General features: G+C 39.3%; 1 protein-coding gene across 4 annotated transcripts in view; it reads right to left on the bottom strand.

The window, feature by feature from the left end:
* Nucleotides 1-104: 104 nt before the first annotated feature.
* The window catches only part of Rbbp6 (RB binding protein 6, ubiquitin ligase), a 32,290-nt gene continuing 12,070 nt past the window's right edge, over nt 105-20,324 (bottom strand). The window contains exons 4-19 of one of the 4 annotated variants that reach the window (NM_001427187.1): nt 19,334-19,378; nt 17,323-17,411; nt 17,108-17,207; nt 16,625-16,764; nt 14,645-14,758; nt 13,637-13,809; nt 12,512-12,615; nt 12,049-12,386; nt 10,353-10,449; nt 10,145-10,223; nt 9,998-10,052; nt 7,521-7,589; nt 5,372-5,734; nt 4,979-5,080; nt 2,408-4,153; nt 105-2,079 (exon numbers count right to left, since the gene is read on the bottom strand). In NM_001427187.1, the coding sequence (NP_001414116.1) occupies nt 513-2,079; nt 2,408-4,153; nt 4,979-5,080; nt 5,372-5,734; nt 7,521-7,589; nt 9,998-10,052; nt 10,145-10,223; nt 10,353-10,449; nt 12,049-12,386; nt 12,512-12,615; nt 13,637-13,809; nt 14,645-14,758; nt 16,625-16,764; nt 17,108-17,207; nt 17,323-17,411; nt 19,334-19,378 (5,181 nt within the window). In that variant the 3' untranslated portion in view covers nt 105-512. The remainder of the gene's footprint in view (nt 2,080-2,407; nt 4,154-4,978; nt 5,081-5,371; nt 5,735-7,520; nt 7,590-9,997; nt 10,053-10,144; nt 10,224-10,352; nt 10,450-12,048; nt 12,387-12,511; nt 12,616-13,636; nt 13,810-14,644; nt 14,759-16,624; nt 16,765-17,107; nt 17,208-17,322; nt 17,412-19,333; nt 19,379-20,324) is intronic. The other 3 variants (XM_017590223.3, XM_219296.8, XM_006230198.4) reach the window with 3 other exon arrangements.

Genomic DNA, 20,324 nt, shown 5'->3' with positions numbered 1-20,324 from the left:
CGTTGAGAATTTTGTCTAGTCAGCTTGACTTACAGGCTCAAAGGATCTTGGAAAGAGAAGAAATGAGACACTACTATCTTTAAATAATATACATTTTCAACAAGTGAAAAGTTTACTGAAAACTTTTATTGTAATCAAAAAGTGACATAACGGGGCTGTAATGAGTTCAGCAAATCATTCTGCTGATATTTTTGAACTGATATCAGCATTTGCCAGGCAATTAAAAAAATTCAAATGTGAAAATTTCACAGTAAACTCCACCCCAACTAATTAATGGTGGTTAAAAATAATAGGCCCTAGCAAAACCTCTCATGTTCCATGGTCACAACTCACAATTCTGTACAAAAGTTCGTTATAAAGCTCTGATGTAAAAATGAAATAATCAAGCAGCAAATACTTTAAGTGCAGCACAGGGTCTTCCATTCATTATTTACAAGGCTGGAATCTCTTTACATTATAACAGAATTTAATACAGATGACTTAGTAATTAAGTCAATTAAAACATCCGTCCTTCACACAGTGACAGATTTCACTTTTTGGTCATCTTTCTCCTTCTCCTTGTCTTTGTTTTTCTTCGCCTTCTTCTTCTTGTGTTTATGTTTCTGGCTCTTCTCCACATCACCGTCCACGCCTGCATGCTTCTTGTGCTTCTTGTGCTTTTTATGCTTCTTGTGCTTTTTCTTGTCTTTCTTCTTTTTCTTCTTTTTGCTGTCTTGGCTTTCTGCCGAGCTGGCACTGCTGCTGTGGCTCCGGGTCTGGCTGCCGGAAGGGCTATGACTTCTACTTGGACTAACACTGGGGCTACTTTGGCTCTGGCTCCTGTCTGCACCTGGCTGGCTGGCTGTTGCTACATTCAAGCTCTCTGTTGCTTTCTCTGTTGCTTTCTCTTTCAAGTCCTTGGAGACACTGGCAACAGCTTCTTCCTCCTTCACAGACACATTACTCTCACTATCGCTCTCGTTATAGTCGGGTTCAAAAGCAGCCTCATCAGTCTCTCTAGTGAGATCAGAGGAAAGCCTTGAGGAATGACTCAACTGGGGTTTTGGCTTGATGGTGCTCTTCTCAATCTGCCCGGCAGCCAGCTCCTTTTCCATGGGAGGGTCAGGCGGGTTGGGTATAGATGGCAACTTGCTGCCACTGGACTCTTTCCCGTTTCGAGAAGCTTCAGCAGCATGCTTCTCCCGTTCCTTCCCAGCATTTTTATCTACAGACTTTGTCTCTTCACATGAGCGTTTGGTTTCATAGGAGGCTTTATGATCATGAGGCTTTTTGTCTCTTGGGGGACTAGAATTACTTTTTTTTAACTCTGTCCCCTTTTTAGGTAAATCTTTCTCCTCCCTCAGCTTACTTTTCTGTCCAGATAAAGAATCTTTACTCCGAGGAGGAGAGTCTTTTCTTCTTGTTAATTCACTTCTTTCGTCTCTTCGTTTGGAACTGGAATAATCTCTGCTGTCGTAGTCCGTTTTCTTGTCTCTACCAGGAGTGAAGTCTTTATTTGAGGAGCCACGAACAGACTCATGCTTCTCTGAAGTCCTGGTCTCTTTGGAAGACTGAGAGAGATTCTTAAAATGTCCTTGCTCACTCAGGCGGTCCACAGTGCTCTCCTTGTCTGGCTGGATACTGGTCTTCCTCTTGTCAGGGTTGTCCTTCTCTGACGCTGAGTGATCCCGGTCCTTGGCTCTCCCCTTCTCACTGGACACAGAGCCCTTTGAGCTCCTGAGCTCATGCTGTATCACCTCATGGCTGACCTCCTTGGTAAGCTTCTGAATTTTCTCAGACTGCTCATTTTCTTTCTCAGTGCACTTAACTGTAGCTGATGGCTTAGTAGTGACATTTTTTATAATACTGGATGGTTTCCCTACACTCTGTATAGGCTGTGTGGTTCTAACATCATCTTCTTCTTCAGATTCAAAGTCATCTTTATCCCATTTGGACTGAGGAACCTGAATCATAATTATAACATCTTCTGCAGGCGCTGTATTATCATTATTATATTCCTCCATAGTTTTAATGACTGTTCTCTTTGTATCTGTCTTTTCTTCAGATTTCCTCACAGGACTGCCTCCAGTTGAGCTTGTACTAAAACAAATGAAACTTTTAATTAATAAAAAATTTATTCCTAATAAAACATTGGTAAGTAAATTTTTTTAAAAGTTAGCTTAAAATAGGATGTCATTTTAGCTTTAAAAAGTTCAATTATTCTGCCCTAAGAAAGACACACATAATCAAACTATAAAAAAAACCAATGTGGTTCACCTGTCCCAACTTGAAACAATGCTGCAACCAGACTCATCTGTCTAATCCCCACGATGCAGACTCTTAAGAACATAAATGGATCAGATCAAATGATATCATTTCTTATAAAGGACACTCTCTGCTGCCACCCCCCCCCACCCGGCCTCCATACCTGGTGTAGTCCACAAGCGTGGAGCTGGGGCCTTCTGTCCCAGCTACTTTCCGTCTGGCCTTTCCCTTGACTTTTTCCTGTTTGATTTTGTTAGATGTTGACTCCAGTTTTTCAGAGGGTTCTTTTGTAGTAGATGGATTTTCTGCATTTCCAATTTTTTTTCCAGTTTCTCTATTGAGTTTAATTTTTTTGGCTGGGGTAGTTGATGATGCACTCTTGTCCTTTTCTGGGGTCCTTTCCAGCTTTTCAACATCACCTTCCATTTTCCGCTTTGGTGATGGTTTCACTATTTCTGTTCCTTCCACTTTAGAGATTTTCATTGAAGAGGACTCAAAATCTACACTCTTCTCTTCGGTTTTTCTCTTTCGTTTCTCTCCCTTGCTTTCAAGTAGTTTATTTTTCTCAGGCTTCTTGGCCTTCTCGTCCTTACTGGCTGGCTTTTCTGACTTGATGTCTTTGGAACAGTCCTTTTTTGCCTTCTCCTCTTTGACTGGCTTTGCCTCCTGGTGTTCTTTTGCAGATTTGGAGTGGGCTTTTCTAGGGGTTCCAGTGACCTTCTCATCCTTCTGAGATGAGGAAGGTTTTACAGAGTCGACCTTTGTAGCCTCCTCTTTGGCTTTTTTGAGAGGAGGTTCAGACCGAGGAGATTTTTCACGGTCTCCATCTACCTTGTCTTGGGGTCCTTTAGAAGGTTTTAAAACATTTTCTTTCTTGGCTGTAGCAGACCCATCACTTTTCCGTTTGGTCTTGTCACTTTTTACTTTTGGTTTATCCTTTTCTCTCTTGTCTTTTTCAGATACTGATTTGAAGGTGATAGATTCTGCATCCATTGGTTCATCCCTAACAGGTGTAGCATCGTCTCTGCTTGGGAGAACAAACAGTGCATCTGTCTTTGTTTCATCGATCCCTGAGGATTCCCTGGATTTTCTAGAAGTTTCCAGTAGCTCTGGGTTCAGGAAGCTCTCACTCTCTTCCCCCTTTCTTCGTTTCCTGTGTTTCTTATGCTTGTTTCCTTTGCCGTCTCCTGGAACATTTTCACTCTCCTTCTCTTTCGACTTTGGATTATCTTTTGGATTGTGACTATCTCTTGTCGAAATCTTTTCTGGATAGTTGCCACCTAGATTTCTATTTCTATGACTTTGTCCAGCAACATAGTCTTCTCTGCGCCCTCTTGTAAAGGGTGAATTTCTGATATTAAGAGGTAAGAGTCTCTCTGGAGAAAAGTCCTCTCTGTTGGCTGAGGGTCTAGGCTGGGCTCCCACTGCGTACCCTTTGTAGTACTTCTCATACCACTCTCGGTATTTCCTCTCCCATTCCCGGTAGCGTTCTTTCTCAAATGGGTCTCTAAAGTCGACACTCCGCCCATAATAGGCTTTGATATCATAAGGGGGTGGAACTTCTCTGTATCTATTAAAATACTCACGCTCTGTTTCTCCTTGAGGTACATTGCGTTTAGTGGGAGACTGTCCCCTAAATGCTTGAGGAGATCTCGACCGTGAGTGGTATCGTCTATAGGGAGGTGACCTTGACCTAGATCGATGGTATCCATGAGATCTGGACCGTGAACGGTAATTGCGGCTCTTGCCTCTGCCTCTCCTGGGGTATGGGGGTGACCGTGAATAGGAGCGAGAGTGTGAGCGGCTGAAGGACCGAGAGTAAGAGCGTGAACGTGTTGAGCCAGACCTTGACTTTGAGTAAGTGTATGAACTTCTTGAATACGATGACCCACTATAGGGAGATTTAGACCTAAAAACAAAAGCACAGTTGATGGTTGAGAAATATACATAAAGTAAAAATAGACAGTCTAGTATTCTTTTCTCACGGCTTTCTCTTTCTTTGCATCAAGTTTCATCTTAGATGATTAAAGAGGTGCAGTGACCTCTACTGGAATGGAATAAAGTACACAAGTCACTTAGTACAAAACAAAAGCCAAGGCTTGACATCAGAGTGGAGTGCATTAATGTACCGTGAGTTTTATGAGCTATTAACATCAAACAAATGCCAATTAAATTTAAATTTCACTTCCTGTCTGATTATTTAGGTAGGAATCTATTTTTTATCTTACACTAGCCAACAGTCTAGCTTTAAAAGGAACCACATTTTAAGTGTTAAGTCTAAAAAACAAAGTCTTTAAACAAGCTTCCAGGGAACTTCCATAACTGGTTTTTCTTTTCTAACAATCCAGCAAGGTGTATTCTACCACTACTTTTTATCGCACAGGTTAATGTTACAGCAAGAAGCTGCAGCCTATGGCAAAGGCCCTCAGAATACTCTCGGGCTAGTCCCCTATGTCTTTCCTTCCATAAACATTTCCCATTTATCTCATATTATGAATACCTTCAAGGGACAAGGACAACTTAGTCCCCATAAATGCTAGTTCTACACAATAGAATTTACACTGAGATTATTTTAATGGACATATTGGGGAATAAGCTACATCTCCTCCATTCTGTAAAACTAGACCGAATCAGAAAAATCTCCTAAGTGCAATGTTATTTATATCCATAGGTAATCCCTGGATATTCAAAGTCCCATTTGTAATTCTGTTGTGAAGGCTTGCAAAACACTAACCTGGAAAATGAGCGCCTACGCTCCTTTTGAATCTTTTTGTATTCCATCAATTCCTTAGCAAAATCATTTGTAAACTCATCTAGCTTGGACTTTTTCTTTTCCCTAGTAAAATAAAGTTAAAGAGTGAAAGTTAACAAAAACCATTTAAGAAAACTAACAAGACAAATGTAATTAGATCATGAATGAAATGAATGAAATTGCCATTAGTTTTCTACTTTAAAACTATGAATAACTAGGTATCCCTGAGGAAGTTGCTTGTATGGCTTTGGTTTAAATTTTAGGTGAATTTTCTTTACTAACTGGAAACACTGGAAAATGTTTCCAAAAATACCTATTTAATGTTATATCAGAAAATGAAAAAAGTGTATGGTAATTTCAAACTAAAATACTCACTCTTCCTTTAGTCGTCGCTGCTCTCTATAGAATTCTTCCCTGGACAAAGGAGGTGCTTGTGTTGTAGGGATGGTATTTGAATGGGCAGTCTGCACTCCTGATGATACCCAAGGTGTTGATATATTGGCAGGAGCTGGCGGGAACCCTGGAGGAGGGACACTATATCCTGCTGGTGGAGGCTGGCCAGGAGGAAACTGAGGAGAAAACTGTGGGGGAGGTACACCTGGAGGAAGAGGAAGTGTATGGGGAGGAGGTGGATACAAAGGAGGTGGTGGGACAGGCACAAAGACTGGAGTTGCTGGTAGTGATGGGCCTTGAGTCCTCTGTGATCGTTCGCTGTGGTGTCGCCCGCGGTTTATACTTCTGGAGAGATAAATTCCAAGGTATTAAACCTTTACATTAAATTCGTCTTTGACAAATGAGGTTTTCTTTTTCTGTTTATAATTATTTTCCAAAGTGCAAAAATGGAATAGAATCAACTACTTCAGTACAAATGCAATGAAGGTGTTATTTGCACACATTAACCCTACAGGACAGGTATGGTGATAAAGGTCTACAGTCCCAAGCCTTTTGAGACCAGCTTGGGTAACATACCAAGAACTTGGCTAAATATAAAAACCTCTCAACAACCTTATTTCAAAATCCTGGACCCTCTGCAAGAGTGCAAGTGCTCTTAACCACTGAACTACCTCTCCAGCTCCCAAGGTACTAATTTTTAAAGGTCTTTATCAACTGACAGCAAACGTATTTGGAAGGAAGTGACAGGTTAATATACCTATGACCTAGTTCTCCCCCAGATACTTTTCTAGACTCAAAGTTTACATTAACAAAAAAACAAAAACCCCACTGTAACTTCCTTTTGGAAGAAGTGGGTGAAACTAAACAAAACAGAATCATACTAATTCTAGTATTTGTAATCAAAACTGAAGATATCAACATTTTCCCCCAAAAAAGGTTAAACAAAAAAGGTTAATAGTGCTAAAGTGTCTGAATTGTCTCAAAGAATTTGAATGCTTTTGCTAAACAAATTGAGCAGGTGGTATGTAAGGCAGGTGTTCAGACTTGTCTGCTCAGAACTATATCCATGATTCAGTATACATCCCTTTGCTCAATGCAATTTGCCATGAGATTGGCAATTCTGAGTGGCCCACTAGAAGATCAGTCATAGCCTTTATCAAGCTTGGAAATTTCTGCATCCTGATTTAAATAACTATCACCATATAAAACCTAGGATTCTTAAGTTAACATTGTCAGAGTAAGAGCCCTAAACAAATCTCCTGGTCTCTTCTTATGGAAAAGAGAAGGTGAGGAAAAATTGAGACAAAGAAACACAATGTTTTTTCCCATCTGGAAACTGAGCTAACTTTCATAAGCTGTATCCTGCCATGTGCCAATACAAACCAAGAAATCAGTGGAAGGAATTCAAAGAACAGAGTCTCAGGGACTCTGAGGAGATGGCTCAGTGAGTAGGTAAGGGTGCTTGCACAAGTACAGGGAGCAGAGCCCAAACCCTCAGCACCCACATAAAAAGCCAGGTGTGGCCATGTATTCCTATGTTTAACCCCTGTGTTGTGGGGGCAGAGACAGGCCAAATCCTAGGGCTTGCTGTTTCCCAGTCTAGCTCCAGTTTTAGTGAGCTACTTTTTCCCAAGAGTAAGGCAGGAAGTCACAGAGCAGGGTACCTGACATCCTTCTTGGGCCTCTATAAGCATGTATTCTCATATACACAGGAGCGTACATACCAAGATGTAACTTTTCTATGTTTTTCTATTTCCATCCCTCCTTCCTGGTCTTTTTATGTCATGCAAACTAGCTTCTAACTCAACAATCTTCTTGCCTCAGCCTCCCAAACCCTGGGATTATAGTTGTGCTCTAAACTTCTCAATAAAGAGTTTTTGTAAACAAACCTTCAAATGAGACTTTATTCTGCATCTGGTAGGGATTACACCTAGGGCCTTATACAGGCCAGGCAAGAAACTAACCACTGAACTGTAACTCCCAGTTCCCAAATTTCTGAAGGATCACTAGGAAAGACTTATTAAGAGAAAGGAGGAGAGCAAATAACCACTCCTTCCTCACCACTCCAGAGTTTTCTTTGTATATTTCCCAGTGCTATGGGGTTCTTTTCTAAGAGTTTTAGCATTCTTACCTGTAACAGCTTCTTTCTCCTCTTCTAATTTGCTGTGGTGGGGAAACCAGGTACCCAAGTTTGTTGGAACTGTGAAAGGTTTAAAACAAAACAGAACTGAGTATTTATTTTTCTTAGGTGTAACGTATCATTATTACAGTACATTATAACCAGTCAGTGCATTTTAACTTCCTTTGAAGTTTCCTAATCTTAAACTTAATTATATAATTTTAGTGTTTAGCAAGGCTCTATGTAGGTATCTCACATGCTCAAGTAGAATACTTTTTGAGTGCAAACAATGAGAAAATAGAAGTTGAAGAGGAACCTATACACTCACAGTCCTGTACCCAGTAACGATGCCAACTCCACTGTGTCTGTCCCTACATCCACACACAGGTGCACCTGTCTCTAAACTTCACATGCTTTCTTTTTTTTTTTTTTTCTTTCTGGTTTTGTGTTTTTATTGGGGTTTATTATAGGCAGGAGGAACTGCCACCATAAAGTATGCCCCTCCCACCAAGCAGGTCCGTTCTAATCCTCCTCCTGTGCCTTCTGCGACTTTTTCTTTTTCTTTGTGCGGCTCTTTGTGCAGCTTGCAGCAGCCTCAGGCTCCTCAGAGAATTCCCTTTTCTTCTGAGGGGCATATGCTTTCTAATGATATGTTCTACTAGCCTCTCATCAGTCTATTTTCTCTACAAGAAATTTGGTTTATCTTTTCAAACAAAAGAAAACAAAATTTAGTATGTAAGCTTCATAGAAATGTCTATGTAATTCATAGAAATAAATCAGAATATTAATTTAAAAAATACTTGAATTTATGTGTATGAGCATTCTGCCTACATGTATGTCTGTGTACCAGGTCCATGCAAATGGTAGCTGCAGAGTTTCGGAGAGGGCATTAGATACCCTAGAGCTGAGATAAAGACAGTTGTGGGTGCTGGGAACCAAATCCAGGTCCTCTTGGAGATGAAATGCTCTTAATTAATTAGTCATCTCTCCAGACCAAATCTAATAATTTTTAATGCCATAAAGCATCAGCAAAGTCACATCCTATAGATTTTAATAACTATTAACAAGTCAGAAAAAAATGAGATTAATGTGGTAGACATTAATCTTACAATGTTTTTATTTACTAAATTGAATTTTGATCATTCAAATTAAGACAGAAAGAGTTCAACTGTTTAAAAAAGTGAAGAATCGGGTTGGGGATTTAGCTCAGCGGTAGAGCGCTTGCCTAGCGAGCGCAAGGCCCTGGGTTCGGTCCCCAGCTCCGGAAAAAAAGAAAAAAAAAAAAAAAAAAAAGTGAAGAATCTAGAAAATTTAAATATGGGATCAATTTACTAATTTGAGGTCCAATCAAGATCCAAATGTACTAAATGCAGAAAAGAGCTTAAAAATTTGTTATTTCATTGTTTTGGAAAAGAATTGCAATGTGACCTCTGAAATGGGTTTAAAGTTCATGAGCCCATTTATTGTGGACTTTTGAGATTTTTCAGATAGCAATCTGAAATATTTTTAGACCGCATAAAAGTACTGGAAGAAATAAGAAAATGGTGTTGTGAACACATAAAGTGTGATTAAAAGTCTATTTAATTGTTTCTTTTGAAACCACAAAACATCTAAAGTTAAAATTTATTGAGCTCCATAGACAATACACAGCACCATCTGGTCAAGAGAAGTCAAGATGCAGCATCAGATCAAGACTGGATAAGATTGATCATTATGCACACAGTGCCACTGTGACTCTGAAGGTGGCTTCTGTTGGGAAAGGCTACACAGCACGCACCTAAGACTGCTGCTGCTCTCTATATGCAGCTTGCCTTTGCTCAACTGGCTATCAGATACTTTCACCATATAGAACCAACTATGTTACTAGGGGAAGGTCAGTCAATACACTGGGGAGTCAAAAATGATGGGCGGTAGCAAAGCTCCAGAGCAGAATATGTTCCTAACTTAGGTATTCCCTGTGCTGAAGCCCTGCACTCAATTCCTAGTAACACACACCATACACACATCCATATATACAAACACACATCCATACACAGACTTATGTGTACATTTTCTCTTGTATAAATTTGTCTCCAACCAAGCTTTTCAAACAGCATTATTTTCAGAAAATAATTCAACATATAAATCTGAATTTGTGTTCTAAAAACTATCTACTAGGACTGGAGAGATGGCTCAGTGGTTAAGAGCACTAACTGCTCTTCCAGAGGTCCTGAGTTCAAATCCCAACAACCACATAGTGGGGGTCACAACCATCTGTAATGGAATCTGATGCCCTCCCTCTTCTGGTGTGCGTCTGAAGTCAGCTGCAGTGTACTCATATAAATAAAAATAAATAAATCTTAAAAGACAAAAACAAAAACAACCCTGTACTAATTTGGCATATTTAAAGAGGTTTACAATAAAAAGCATTCAGCAAGAGCCTGTCTGATATGAAGTTGCCACATTTTAGTTCAAAGGCAAGTATCTGAGGTTATTTTGAATATACTTACTGTTCCCAACCTGGTCGACCACCACCTGGACGAGCAGCATTTATTCTTACTGGACCTTATAAACAAAACAAAAATGATGAATAAGAAATTCAATGCTATTTATTTCCTAAAGGGAAAAAGATCCAAATCAAAATTAATTTTACTCACCAGTTGTGGGTATTAACTGTCCATGCAATAATGACTGTCCCAACAAAGATGGAGTCCCAAGGACTGGCACCTGGTAACCCTTTAGGAATAAGCACATACACACAAAACAAGAATAGTTAAAGTTTTAAAAAGTCAAAGCAAAAATGAAAAAAAAAATGTATATTGTTAAAAAAAAACAACCCTCCATTATAAAGGCAGTACAGTCTACCTTTTCTTCCATAAGAGCAGTAATAGCAATTGAGGACGCTCCCTTTGAGTGTTCTGATGCAAGGGCGGCAGCTGGTAATAGTTTATTATCAGAATCCCTAGAAAACAGTGTAACATAAGAAAACGTCACCATAGTGGATGATGATGAGTAAAATGACAACTATCAGTAATACTGCTTATCTATTATATCTATACCCAGCATATGAGTTAGTGATAATGATTGTATATGAGGAAAGTCAAAGGCCTGGGCCGGTAAAGAGCTCTCTGTGCATAACATAAGCGGTGGGCCAGCGAGATGCTTTAGGAGGAGGCATTCCATGAGACCTAACAACAGAAACTTGACCCTCAAAACCCTACAAGATGGCACTAGAGAATCAAGTCCCTATAGTTGTCCTCTATCTCTACCCACATAGCTGGGGTTGCCACACTCCTGCATATACACTAAAAAAAGATGGAATTGCCTGAAAAAAATACTACATACGATAATATGATAGAAAAATAAGTGCAGAAATATAAAACTTCAAAATACTGCTACTCTTTAATATAGTTTCTCATGTTGTGACCTCCAAACATAAAATTATTTGTTAATCCTTCCTAAGTATAATTTTGCTTCTGTTATGAATCATAATGCAAATAACTGTGTTTTCCAGTGGTCTTAGGCAACCTGTGAAGGGTCAGTCAACTTCCCTTCAGTTTCAGGTCAGTTTCAACCCACAAGTTAAGAACCAATCACTGCTCTAAGAGCAGTCTTTGTATTATTTCCTTTACTGATTAAATAAAGGCTAAACTCGAACAGTGGGTATTTTTATATATGTAAAGGTTTCACCTTTAAAATTTTCTTTCAGTATCTATGAAACAAAACCTGACACCTGTGTTTTGTTAGATTTTTATGTAAATGACTGCTCTATCTGCATGCACACCTGCACGCCAGAAGAGGGCATCAGATCCCAGGCTACATGGTTGTGAGCTACCATGTGGTTGCCTGAAAATTGAACTCAGAACCTCTGGAAGAACAGACAATACTCTTAACTACCGAGCCATCTTTCCAGTCCCCAAAGCTGGCTAGTTGTTAAGAGAATGCATGTGTTAGTGGACCACAAAATCCACTGTTGCTTTCAGGAGGTCACCACAACTTATTCTTTCTTTCTTCCCATCCCCCTTCCCTATGGTCTTTCTAGATATGATTTTTCTGTGAAGCCCTGGCTGTTCTGGAAGTCAGAAATCCTCCCGCCTTTTCTTCCTGAGTCGTGGGATTGAACACATATGCTGCCACTGCTAGGCTAAAATTTTGTATTTTAGTAAGCACAGGGGTCCATTAAAGAAGGTGATACTTTAGGGGCTGGAGAGATAGATCAGAGGTTAAGAGCATCACTTGCTGTCCTAGGACCCAGGCTTTATTCCCAGCACTCATATAACAGCTCACAATCATCTGTAACTCAGTTCTAATTAAGGGTTCCAACACCCGCCTTTGCGACTGCAGACATAAATGCAGACAAAACACCCATACATATAAAAATAATAAAATTAGAAAAAAAAACGACTTTTAACTTAGCAACCAGGAAGGAGGCAGGCGGAGGTAAATCTCTGAATTTAGAGGCCAGATTGGGTCTACATAGTGAGACTGTACCTCAAAAATAATAACTATTATCAAAGGAAAATCCTTTTGTTTTCAATAATAAGACATATAGTAGACTTACCGAAAAGGCCCATCGGATTTTTCTGAGTGGACTGATATAGATACTGTTGCAGTTATATCAGGCACTGGAGCTGGGGCAGAAGATGGGTTGCCAGGCACGGAAGGAGCCAAGGAGGATGGATTTGAAGTTAATGAAGATATAGAGGGAGTTGAGTGAGCTGAGGAAGATGTCACTGGAATCATCAGAGGATCCTGCTGTCTTGATATGGGAGATCTCATCAGAGGTTGCAGGTTCCGCTGAATGAGTGGTCTTGGCGCTGATATTGGAGGTGGGGGTGGAGGTAACTGTTTTCGTAGTCTTTTTGTATAGCCAGTTTCATTTTTGAAGTTATTAACAGCCTATTATAGACATCAAACACAAAAATGCAGAATAAATAACGTATCACTCATTTCAATGAGTTCAATCGGTAAAAATGTTAAAGATATTTTTTTGTGTAAAAAAAAAAAAACAGTATAAAAGCTACCTGTCGTAAAAACTTGTTGGCAATTAAAGCATCAGGAGAAACATCATTTTGATGACATGTTGGACATGTATGCTCATCTGACTCCAGGAGTGCTGTCCTTATACCTATGTATGATAAGATGTTAAACATGAACTGGCACAGTAGCAACTTGGTGTTGACATAATGAATTAATGATACCTCCCAGGCCTAAACCATGAGACTGTCTCAAAAACAAACAAACAAAAAAAGTAACTTTATCGACATGATTGTGAGCTACTATGTGGTACTTGGAACTGAACTTGGGTCTGCTGAAACATCGGCCAGCACTTAATAGATGAGCCATCTCTCCAGTCCCAAACAGTTTTTTTTTTCTTTTTTCTTTTTTCCGGAGCTGGGGACCGAACCCAGGGCCTTGCGCTTTCTAGGCAAGTGCTCTACCACTGAGCTAAATCCCCAACCCCCCAAACAGTTTTGAGACAAGGTCTCACGGTGTAACCCAGGCTGGCCTTGAACTCACAGATTTCCTTCTGACTCTACCTCCAAGTTAAATAAAAAAAAAAAAAAAATGCCACCATATATGGACCTCAAACAAATGTTTAAACAGGTATAAAATGTATTATATCAAATACTCATTTTTATTTAGATAAAATTTTAAATCATTATAAATCAAAATATTATATAAAGAAAATAGAACTAGGTCTAAAAAGGAGTGACAAATTCTTTAGTTTTTAGTTTACTACTCTTACAGAGGACTGGGATTCAGTTTCTAGAACCTACACGACAGCTCGCCCATATCCTGCTCTGTGGCTTCTAAGTCACCACACACACACACAGTACAGAGAAATACATGCAGGCAAAACAACCTCTCCTGTGTGTGTGTGTGTGTGTGTGTGTGTGTGTGTGTGTGTGTGTGTGTGTGCGCGCGCGCGCGCGCGCCTGTCTGTCTCTCTCTCTCTCTCACACACACACACGTAAGGATCTTGTTAAAAGTCAGGGCATATATTAAACTAAGGGTGGCTTAAGCTAGCTTAAGCTAAAAAATAAGTAAGTTAACAAAGGTAAAAAAGACCAGTTATTAAAATCAATCAACCATCCATCCACCCAAACATGAAATACACATCTTTACAAGGATTTGCAATCTCTTACACTCATCACAGTAACTGTTTCCACAGCAGGGAATGACAACGGCATCAGTCATAATGTCTTTGCAGATGAGGCACAAGAGCTCATCTGGGATAGGATCATCTTCTTCTGAAGATGACGATGGCTCCTCTGGTAAGAAGGGTGGTTTCTCTTTCTTCCCAATTGCATAGGCCTCTCTGGAAAAGAGTTCCGGCATTTAAGACTGTCAGAAGGAAAAGGAGTCGTGCTCTATGCTCAGTACACTGTATCATAACAGCAACACATGATTTCAGTACAATGACTGTGTAGACCAACATGTCTTTCGATGCTAGAGGGCAGTTATAGCTATACTATAGACACAGAACAGAATCACAAGTAATTAAAAGTAAAGAATACTTAAAAGAAACTAAAAGGATCTTAGAATTCTTAACTCTAGGAAGTAAAGGCCAGGGATACATGTTAGGTTACCAGTATTTCTATGTGCCAGACATAGACAGAATTTGAACTAAGAGAATACCCTAAATCAAGTTTTCCTTTACCAAGTGTTTCTTTAAAAAAACCAAACAAAGAAACAAAAAGACCAAAAACACCTTCGCCCACATTCTAGCATTCTGTAACAGCCATGCAGACACCAAACTATGTCCCATGTATTATCTATGACCAGGCCCTCAACCTGACTATATGATATACTTGTAACTACTTTAAAAGATTAGTCTACTTAAGTCAATTAAACATGATTTAATCATCATAATGCATTACACAAATATGAAAGAACACATCATTACACATTCTGGGTCCAGTGTTTTTGTAGAAATGATTTTTCTGGTGGTGGGAATTAAATATATCTAAGAACACACACAGAGTTACTCTGAGACTTGCCTCTGCTGCTTCTACAACCCCGCCCCCCACTTCTCCATACTCCAAGTTGTAAAGCATAGGAATTCTTAGAAAGGAACCTTTGTCTCATTTAGGAACATGCTGTGCTCATCTCAGGGCTGAAATGAACAGTCTCGGCTGGATGGAGGAGGGTACCTTAGGTGTGTTATTTGTGTTGCAGCTGCTCCATAGACATCACCACGATTCCACAAATAAGTATCAATTTGCTTATGCCCCATTGTTCCCAATTTGTGAAAGAGGAGTCTCCCACTGCCCAAGAGAAAAGAAAAAAGGGAAAAACAAAAAGGAGGGAGGGGAAGAAAACAGAGGATAGAAAAAGAAACAGAAGAAGAGTCTGAGTTGCTTATCAGTGGTGTCAGTGGAAAGAGTGAATGTTTCATTTAAAATATTTGGGCTCCCATCTCTCCCCAGTATAGGCCGTGTGTCTAACACAAATGGGCTTTTCTCCCCCAGAACTCAAAAGCAATGAATTATTATTAGTTAGGGTTCACAGGTGATGCTAACTTTTCCAACACAAACTTCTATTCTTTAAGAACTTTTACATAATATAGATGAAGCAGTCTGCTCTTAAATTGACTGCAAAAATCAATTGCAATTTAAAATTGTTCCATAGCGTTAATGACATGTCTCTGAATTAGACAGGTAGAGCATAACAACAGACTGCTATAAGATGAACCACAGAAAACTCAGGATGGTGGCTGATGAAAGCAGGAGTGAGCAGAGCCTGTGAGTGGGGCTGGAGTGGAGGAACAATCATTCTTATTTGAAAGCATCTGAATATTAGAGTACACATACATCCCTAAATGCTCCATGTGTTCATACAACCCCGCCTGCTCACCACACTACACCTCAACAGTCGTGTGCAAAGCCCAGGAGCTGACCTCTCACTTAGAACATGGATACCCAGCCTCTGAAGTGGGGTTACTCAAAGGATGTCCTAAGATCTCAACTTTGTGATCCTCTGCAAGGCTAGCTGAACAACGCAGAATCAGGATCTTATCACAATTTCTAAATAAAAACTGGAGGTTCATAGCCTAGAATCTAGAATCACAACGTAGAGGAACACTTAAAATCTACCTGTGTGTTCAAGCTGTATGGAGAGGGTAGTAAAGACGGCAGCCAACCTCATTCCTAAGAGCAGCCCTTTAGAACACTAAAAACCAACTGAATCAAACTGCCAGACTTTCCTGTTTATTCCTTTGTTACATACTGCCTTACAAGGAGCCTAACAAAATGGCTCAGCAGGTAAACTGTTTGCCAGACTTCCTGTAAAGTTACAAGAGAACCAACTCCACAAAGGGGCGCACGCTCTCTCTGTCTCTCTCTCTCTCACACACATACACACACATACACAGACACACACACACCACACACACCACACACACACAACCCTACTAAGAAGGAAAAAAAACTGGCTTAAAAATACAGTCTGAAGGCATATTAGAAATAGGCTCTAAGACTGGTCTGGTGGTACATATACGTTAACACCAACAATAGAAGGAAGGTCGAGGAACACAATTTGAGACTATCTTGTACTCCAAAGACTTGTTTCAAAAAGAAAAGAAAAAGAAAAGAAAAAGAAAGAACACTAAGGCATTGTACAGAGCTGGCTGACCCAGTAGTTTGTGAACTAAGTCAGAGCGTAACTGAAGATGACGTGGTATAGCTAAACCTAGCCAGAGTCTTGGCATTTCAGCCCTGCCTGGCACTTACACTGCCTTGGTATCTCACTGCACTTTCACTCCTAAACGTTTGTTTCTCACAGTGATTACATGTTTTATTCACTTAGGAAATGGAAACAGCTTATGTTAAGATAATGTAGGAGCATGTATGAGAATGAGGAAGAAAGAAATGACAGAAAGAAAAAAAAATCAGAAGACTACAAGGGAAGTGGCACTCACTAATGACAAAAATCCCCAAATTCATTTGAAATTTGCATAAATGGAGCAGACTGCAGCCTCTCAGAATTAACACAGACATGTAACATGTGGAGATGAACAATTCTGGAATGGAAACTTCCCAGGAAACCAAGTAGCCAAGTTATTAGCCCAAGTGTGAAACACTATACCCTGGGACTGCCTGGTCCCCACAGGTCACAGCTAGCTGCATACTTACGCGTCTATAGTCGGTATTGCGTATTTTCCAGTGTTCGTAAGCATTGCGCCTTTCATGTTAGGATCTTTCACTTCCATCATAAAACTTCTAGGAATTCCAGTGCTCTTTTTGATCCTAGGACCAGATTCAAAGTTCTTATCCTATATGGAGGAAGCAAGAGGAAAGGAAGACAGAACAATCTTTAGGAATGTCTGTGCACACCTCACACAGTGCTTCTCACTGACTTTGACTTGTATGCCTCATACACAGGAACTCAGTTCTCAGAATTGCCATGTGAGCTAAGTACTAATCGCCTCTATTTCAGAGAAAATGAGACTCAGGGACAAGGAACATGCTCTATTCAACAAGACAGCCTTGGACCTGGCAGCCTGGACTCCAGAAGTTGTGCTCATCTACCAGACTAAAGGGGAGCTTGACCATGGTAAGTACAGTTAAGAGAGGACTCTAAGAATAACAACACATCGGTCTCTACATGGAACTTACCCCGTTTGTTGGGCAATTCTTAATATAATGACCAGGTTTACCACAACGAAAACAGGTATAAGACGGAGGTGGCGGGCCTACTAGAGTTTTCTTCATGTAACTGAAAAGGAAAAATAATTCGTATGTACACAGACGCTTAGGAAAATAATGCTTCTGATTGTGGGGGCAGAAACACCCCAAAGTTCCTACTAACATAAAAATATTTATAAACTTACTTGATTGGGTCGTATTCATGGCCAGATTGCGACATCATTGCTTTAATTTTGTCTTCCTCAGAAGCATTGGCTTCAGCCAGATTGGCAGTCTGTTTAACAGGTAATTATTTGACACACACATTAGAAACACATTAAGACCACACAGCAAAGACAACACACGCATTCTACACAGAGCAGCATCTATCTAAGTGGGCTGTGCTCAATAGTAGGCACTGGGCATTCTGACATCACTCTATGTTGTCCAGGGGAGCAAGGGAGGCTGCACAAGTCCTTCTTGGGGGACTCAAACCTTAGACCTTGTCTGTACCTTACATTAAAGGCCAGGTGAGATTAAGGCAAAAGAGAAAACACATGTCAAATATTTAAAAGATTTCAAGTATCACAGCACTGAGATTATAATTTACATTTAGAACTTGGAAGGTAGGGGTGAGGTAAATAACATTACTACACACTACAAGGCTTTTTGGTTAGTGGTGTCTGATTGTACATTAAGTTCAAAGGTATGCATTAAGCATTCAAAAATTTAAACTATGGATAAGCCTTATGAACTTTTATTTTTAATAAATATAAGTCTGGATATAAACAGGGTCTAAGGGAGTGATTTTCTAGTAACCTGGATATTCAAGCATCTACTGCTCATACCAGCCACTCACTCACTCGGGTTTATCTTTACATTCATCCACAAAACAAGCAACCAGTTTTAACATTTTATTGTAATTTTAAATACACAGAATGCTTAATAGTAACAGAACTTGGAACAACATTAACATTTACAGAAAACTGATTACAGATGTTCAACTAATTTGTTTGAACCTAAACATTATTTTACAAATAGATTAAAAAAAAAAAAGAACCCAAACTTCCAAACCTTCCCGACTCCTCCCAGCCAATTAACAATAGTAGAAAAGAACGACACTCAACCCTTACAACACATAAAATAGCATCTACTATAAGCTGCCAAAGAGGTGACCTCTGTGCTAAACCACTTTACACTAGGAAATGGTAAGATGGCTCATCCACACTATTTAAGATCATTAATTTTGGTGTTTAGTTTTCTTAGGACTAGAGCTTAAGTAGCAATTTGTTATCAGGACATCTTTTAAGGATACATCCTAGAAAAAAGAACCCATGACTAAGTCAAGGATAAGACAGGGATATCACTAAAAGATAACGTCCCATTTTCTTTTCTGAAGTTGGCTATTAAATTGGACTTTACATTTCTTGATAGTAGGGGGAAAAAAGATTTTTAGGAATCCTTTTGAGCCCTCAATTCTACCTGTCCTGTTCTTCTAAAGACACATTCTACAATCTAAAATATAGTCTTAAAAAAAAGAAAAAAGGATCCACCACTCGTGCTTTCAGCACACAGAAGATACACAGTATGGAGCATAAGTGCAAGCAACCTTGTCAAACAACATGGTGTATACAGTGATTGAAGGAGGTAACAAAGTGACCCTCTGCCAAACATACACACTCATATTCCTGCAAACAGCTTCATAAGTATACACAATTCACGTAGTCTGTGTTCAAACAAATTAGGTTGTTTAAATTGTTCTAATGCAGACAGACTACAAGTCTAAAGCATAAAGAAACAACTGTACCACATTTAAAATATTGACCTTGGTGGGATCAATTAAAAATTTCAAGAATTAAGCACGATCGTCCATGTAAAGGAAATCTTCTGTTTTGGCTATTTTAAAAGAAGTCCACATAATTCACAGCCAAAACCAGGGAATTCCTCCAGAATTATGTTAGTTTCCAGTGTCTAATTAAACAAAATGGTGTAAGGGGGGGAAAATGGTTAAGTGTAGCTTCTTGTGTTTCTTCAGTCTTGAAGATGAACCTTATCCAGGGGCTGACCAAGTTATCCCCTCTATCTTCTCAGGCCAGCACGGCCGTAACAATATGTACAATGCATTCACAAAATAATCCTCCCCCACCCATCTTTTAAAAAAAGTTTCACATGTTTAAAATGTTATAAAGACTTATATTTTCAAGAATATATATATACCTTTGTAAGCTGGGCCAGAGAAATAGACGCAGAAGAGTCATCAATCTGTTCACAAAAAATTAAACACACATTCAAGTTCCACACTGAAAACAACTGAAAGTGATTATTTAGCCCCTAAAGTCACTTAATGTCAAATACTGGGCATTTTCTTACTTCTCTTAAGACTGTTAAATTTTGTTTGAAACCTGAAAATATGCTCAAGCTATTTTATCTTTTGTTTACACTTCATACCTAGTTTAAAAGGCTGTGTACGATGTATGGAGGACTTAAAACAGTGAAAACTTGGGGGACGATACGAACCCCATGTCTTTCTATGATCTCTAAAATTTGATAATGCTCACAACAATGTACAGTGCAAGAGAATTTTTTTTAAATAATCTTATTTTTTTCTGTAATTGTAAAAACAAGCAGCTCTTTAGGACCCAGGTCATTGCTATGAAGGTAACATCTCCCAGGCAATCCCTACTGTTTTCCGTTTTCAACATTAACTGCTCAGTCTGTCTGTCTCCCTATCCAAGAGTAACAATAGCTCCTCTTGTCAAGAAACCACAGGTTTCTTTATCAAGGCAAAAGACTGCTAAGCGAACTCCACCCCCAAACACAGACCCCCAAAGAAAGAAAAAGGAAAAACAGAAAAGAAACCAAAAAGGTAACCTGGGAAAACATCAAAGAGCTGTCATACACAATGATAGATTTTAGTATTCGGAGAAGTCAATTGGGCAAGAATATATTAAGGACACAAGAGGGCTTTTAAAATGTATTTTAAGATGTTAATATTTTTAAAGCTCCTTCACTTGATCTCATTAAATGATTTTTTTAAGGTGCTTATCTGCAAAGGCATTTTTAGTAATTTTTAACTTCTGGATAAAATATCCCTAAATCTACTTATTTAGTGTCTTATTCAATGTTATAAGCTTCTCATGTTACTGGTGAGAATTCTTTGGAATGGACAGACTCAATAGGATATCTGTCTCAAAGAAAATGTTTTCAA

Source organism: Rattus norvegicus, chromosome 1, assembly GCF_036323735.1.
Source record: "Rattus norvegicus strain BN/NHsdMcwi chromosome 1, GRCr8, whole genome shotgun sequence".
In the NCBI taxonomy this organism is placed as follows: domain Eukaryota; kingdom Metazoa; phylum Chordata; class Mammalia; order Rodentia; family Muridae; genus Rattus; species Rattus norvegicus.
This window is presented reverse-complemented; position numbering and strand designations above follow the sequence as displayed.